The 5,058-nt window shown below is 50.1% G+C and overlaps 1 protein-coding gene across 1 annotated transcript; it reads right to left on the reverse strand.

Moving 5' to 3' along the window:
- Window positions 1–2,189: 2,189 nt before the first annotated feature.
- Window positions 2,190–4,496, reverse strand: LOC136509044 (uncharacterized). Its single transcript, XM_066503842.1, has 3 exons — window positions 3,316–4,496; window positions 3,017–3,050; window positions 2,190–2,850 (listed from the first exon to the last, which is right to left on the reverse strand). The coding sequence occupies exons 1-3, from the start codon at window positions 4,423–4,425 to the stop codon at window positions 2,558–2,560; spliced, it is 1,437 nt and encodes a 478-aa protein (XP_066359939.1). The 5' UTR covers window positions 4,426–4,496; the 3' UTR covers window positions 2,190–2,557.
- Window positions 4,497–5,058: the final 562 nt, after the last annotated feature.

Genomic DNA, 5,058 nt, shown 5'->3' on the forward strand with positions numbered 1-5,058 from the left:
GTTTGGTTTTATTTGGCTTATAAGCCGTATTTTTTCAGCCAACGAGCAATATTTTTCTGTCACACCAAATCAGCCCACAGTACTTTCAACCATGTTTTATCAGCCAAATAAGCTCAAACGAACAGGGCGCAGAAAGCCCGGGCGGTTATCCGCTCCCCGCGTTTTAAAATTTTCCTTTTCCCCTCTAATTATATGTTTTCCTGCTGGACGCTCGGGTCCTCGAGTGCCCATCGACTAGGCAGACTAGGTCCTTCCACGAAATACAAATGTCCACACGGCAGTTCGTTCCATGTCTGAGCTGCTGCCAGGTGGGCCCTCGGGTACCCGCTTGACTACGACAGGGCCACGTAGGGATTCGGTGATGACATGAGCCTGCAGTTTGTGCCTTAAGAGCATCTCAAAGAGTAACAATATGTACTTTTACAACTTCTAAAATGATATTAGGAGGAATCATAAAGGTTATCTCCAAGAGTTTCTAATAATTCATTTTAAAAAAAATCTAAATTTGGCACCACAAGCTACGAGAAGCTGCTGCCGGCGAGGTCTGAGTCTGACCTCGTCTATGCCAATCGGCGCGGCCGGCCTTCCATCCCCTAGACCCCGACGACGACAACGACGACTGCATCCGTCTCGCAGTGCCTCAACAATTATAATTAAGTTAATAAAATCAACCAACAAATCAATCTGGCAGCCGCGACGGCCTACCGAACTAAATAAATCAAACTAGTACTACTACTACTCCGGCCGACCAGGCTCAGCAGTAGGGTTTGCCGGCGCCTCCGCCTTGCAGTGCCTCCGTATGGCCTCGTACGAGTAGGACCCGCCGCCCGCGGGCTTGTTGCCCGCTGTTGTTCGTGCCCGCCGCGGCGTATGAGGAGCTGGAAGCCCCTGCCGCGGCCGCGGTCTGTCTTCTTGAAGTCGATGAGGCCGCCGTCGGCGTACGGCGAGCTGATGAGCCATCCCCACCATGGACGTGCAGTCTTGCCGACCCCGGCGACGTCGAGGAGGCCGGCAAGCTCCGGTCGGTGCTCGGGAGGCTCCTGTACGAGTACGCCCTGGGGCAGCGAGCACGCCGAGCAGGTGGCGAAGCGCGTGCTAGCTCATGGCCATGGCGCGGCTACTGGGGTTCGGCAAGGGGTTCTTCCTCGACTGAGTCGGCGAGAAGGGCGGCACGCCGGCACCTACGCACGGTTCACCTAGTCGCGGCAGGATCCGCCCGAGCACAACTGCGCGTATCTTTACGCGCAAAGGACTCAGTTTTTAGAAGTGCTAAAAGATTAGGAGTTGATTTTAGAAACTGTTGGACGCCTGCTTTTCTTAATTTTGCTAAAAAATCTAGATTAGGAGAGTGTCTCTAACAAGTTAACATAGTCAGCTTCCGTTAAACTCTAATGAGTGCATGATGATGACGAGGACGATGTGTCAGGTGTATATACGGCGGTGATCAATTGATCAATACATGCTTCTCTCGGTAGCGCAGGACAAAAAACTTGGTTCAGAGTTGTCAGTGGGAGTGGCCTTTTGCTGATGAATATTCTGTTTCTCTAGTTAGAAAGTTTCTCTTGTTGACAGTTGAGAGTCTGGTTACGCCAAAACTTTGGTTATGCATTGGGTTTTGCTCGAAGTTTGACGAGCTGCAAAATCTTATACTGAAATCAAGGGATACGGCCGATTGACAACACACGATCAAACCTATACCAAACACTATTATCTTTCATCATGTCTTCCAATTTACTATTACTTCTCGCTCTTCGTTGTTGACAATACTCGTTGCTTCAACGATGGTGAAGCCTTCGAGCGGTCAGGCTGGTTAGGGCAGCCTATAGTCGCCGCATGCCCTGATGGGGTCCCTCCTGGGCGTGTGGGCCTATAGGGTTTCGGGTCTCAAGATACCTAGCCGGCCGGCGTGTCTTGCATATCGCGCTCCTGGTGAGGCTCCTCTGGCGACATGTCCTGCATACCACGCTCATTATCGGGGCCACACGGTGACGTTTACGTGCGAACATATTTTTTGACGACTCCGCTAGAGAACGAAGTTTTGACGATCTCTATGATCGTTGCTGCTGCGAGGAGGTCGCCGTCAAGGGTTTGCAATCTACAACAACGGTATGACTACCCAATTTAATTACATAGATGCAAATAATTAATATGTTGTTATTGCTAGATTTTTTTATAAGTATGTTGTATCGGCTAGCCCTCAAGTCTTCAATTATGCATCTTGTTATGCACAAAAGTTTATGCCAAATAATTTACATGCTACATATTATTACGATACTAGCAACATACATCATACTCCCTCTGTCCTGTAATATAGTGTATTTTAGGATTTTTAAAACAAATTAAGAGAGAACACAAAAGACACATGTACCATCATTTTATTTCCTAACCAGACGCTATCATCAACGTGATTAATTGTGATTGGTTGATAAATGGAAAATATTTAATGTAAAATTGGTTTTTATTCTCTAGAATGCAATATATTTTAGGACAAATTTTGAATGCTAAAATACACTTTATTACAGGACGGAAGGGAGTAAGTAGATGCAAAGATTCCTTGCTAGCTTGGCGACCTTATTGGCCGCTGGTTCTTGTTCTTGATTGGGCAAGTACGATTGCAATGCGTTAACAGGCTACTGGTGCCATTCTCGGTACCGGCTTTGAGCACCCCGTCGCAATGGCAGCACACTGCATACACCACCTTAGACCCCTCCAGTTCAGGATGCCTGTCATATATCTTGATGAAGTGCTGCCAGGCCTTTGATTCTCCCTTCACCACCTTGGGGTCGTCAGGTCCCCGCTTCCGATGATTCACAGCAGCAATTTTATTGTTGATATTCACCCGTTGTTTACCTAGATAGAACAGACAAATAAAAGTAGAGATGTTACTCTTGATACTTGGTGGGTATACAAATTCTATACCATGTACGATTGATCATGGAAACAAAACGAAATGAAATTAATTAACAAAAAGTTTTGAGTATATTCTCTGGGACCAGCTATGCATTCAGGGGCGTACCTGCCACTTCGAATACCTCGCGAAAGCAAAGCGCCTACAAGTAAAAGCACACATATATCACAACCCGAATGAGACTAGAAGTATCTAAATAAATGGGTATTGTGTATTAGTAGAAAAATAATAAGAGAGTAAACAAAATTTATTTTGATTAGAGTTACTGACTAAATGTATCTGAAAAATATAGCATATATATACTACTAACAAGTTCAAGGGTAATTAAAAGCGTAAAGCATATTAAAGGGGTAATTGAAAGCGTAAAGCATAGCAAAGGTTGGTGCCAGTATGCGAGCGATCCTTACCCCAAAATACAGGTCCATGCCCCAATTAGTGGTCGCGATGTACTCATGCATGAACCAGTTCGTTTCTTTGCCATTGCTCGTGTGGAACTGGAAGGTCCTTTTAATCCCGATGATGTCATTCCACATAGTATTATCACTGCCTAATATTTTCCTCACCACCTGGAGATCGGCTTTTTCCAGCCAGTACCCGCCCGCTCCGTGATGTCTCTTATTTCGGTCGGGCATCATAGGCATATTCGTGACGTACCTCCGATGAGCCTCGGGAGCCGTTTGGTCCTGCTCGGCGAGGCTGCGGTTGATATGTACTCCGTGTAAATTGTACCTTTCTCTCTTGAGGAATTGTATGATCTCGAAAGGGGTGCTGCCGTCGGGAGGCTTGATGTCTGTAAAGAGGTCGGCCTCCGTCGAACTCGAGTTGAGGCATTTCCTCTTGGAGGATGCCCGTACCGGTGCCTCCGTCAAGGCGCCGCCGCCGCCTGACTGCGGGAGCCCGACCGCGGCGTTGACCTCCAGATCCGGTGACCTGCTCCCCGTGTCGGCGGCGGCGGAAGCGGAAGGGCAGCTGGTGACCCCGGTGGAGTACGGATCCCGGTCCGGCCCCGGCATGGCGAGGACGACGTTGACCACTGGCGTGGTCGGCTCCCGCGGAGGATTCTCCACCGATAGGATGTTGTCGTTGACGGCGGCAGTAGGGGTGAGGGCAGCGTTGATCTCTTCCATGTTGAAACCCAACAGAGGACTCCACTGGTACGGGATCTCCCCCATGGCCAGGGGACGAGCAGTATTCCCTGTCGAGTCCAACTCGAACGGCGGGTCAACGTTCTGCTCGTGCTGGTCCTCCGCACCTGTGGTGGCAGCCGTAGGCCCGGCGAGTCCGACTGGATACAGGACTGCCTGGCGCAGGCCGGCGATGGTGGTGGAGTGGCTGGTGTCTCCGGCGGATTGCGGATCCGGCGGGGCGTGGCCGGCGGATTCATCAAGCCGCAGCAAATCCTCCATGTTGCAATCATCGGGGATTTGTGCCAAGAAGGTCTGTATATTCATAGGGGAGCCGGTGGTGAACTGGTCTTCTCCTCCAACGGGGGAGGTGGCGGTGGCTTCGCTTTCCATGATCGTGTTTGGGTTGGGTTCGAGCAGGAAGGGGATTGTGGTGGGTGGCTTCGTTTTCAAGACAGCTTATAAGCAAGGAAGCCAGGGCGGGTACCCGCTGCGTCTGTTTTCCCTTTTGCTCTTTTTTTTGCCACTGTCCGAATCCACGCCGAGGCGCCGACCGCTCGGATACCCGCTGCCGGTCCATGTTTTTTATTTGTCAACACGACTCTTCTTTTCCACGTCTGAGCTGCTGCCAGTGGGCCCGGCCCCCTGGCCCTCGGGTACCCGCGTGGCTACGACCGACCGTGCGAGCGTTGAAATGGTCTCCCGCGCTTAGGCTATCCGCACCGCAGCCTGTAAACGGAACTGCGCGCGCGATAGCGTGCCGCACGTCTGCACCGCGCGTCTGCAAAGCAGCCGGCAGCGTACCGGCTGCACAGGCCACCGCTATTTCCAGCGACTGCACGCGGGCGCGCTAAAACACTGTAGCGAGCTGAGAGAGAGTGTGTCAGGGAGATAGAGAAGTGAGGGAGGAGAATAAAATATGGAGTAGTTGGTATAGAGTATGTGATAGAGATAATATGGGTGCGGGAGAAATGGGTATATAGTAGAGAATATCGATGATTAGGATAAAATATTCTTTTTGAGAGA

Source organism: Miscanthus floridulus, chromosome 15 (assembly GCF_019320115.1).
Source record: "Miscanthus floridulus cultivar M001 chromosome 15, ASM1932011v1, whole genome shotgun sequence".
NCBI lineage: Eukaryota > Viridiplantae > Streptophyta > Magnoliopsida > Poales > Poaceae > Miscanthus > Miscanthus floridulus.

Coding starts and splice junctions, on each gene's coding strand:
- LOC136509044 (XM_066503842.1), bottom strand. CDS start 4,425: ATGGAAAGCGAAGCCACCGCCACCTCCCCCGTTGGAGGAGAAGACCAG. Junction 3,051..3,315: donor GCATGGACCTGTATTTTGGG/GTAAGGATCGCT, acceptor TTTTACTTGTAG/GCGCTTTGCTTTCGCGAGGT. Junction 2,851..3,016: donor CGAGGTATTCGAAGTGGCAG/GTACGCCCCTGA, acceptor TGTTCTATCTAG/GTAAACAACGGGTGAATATC.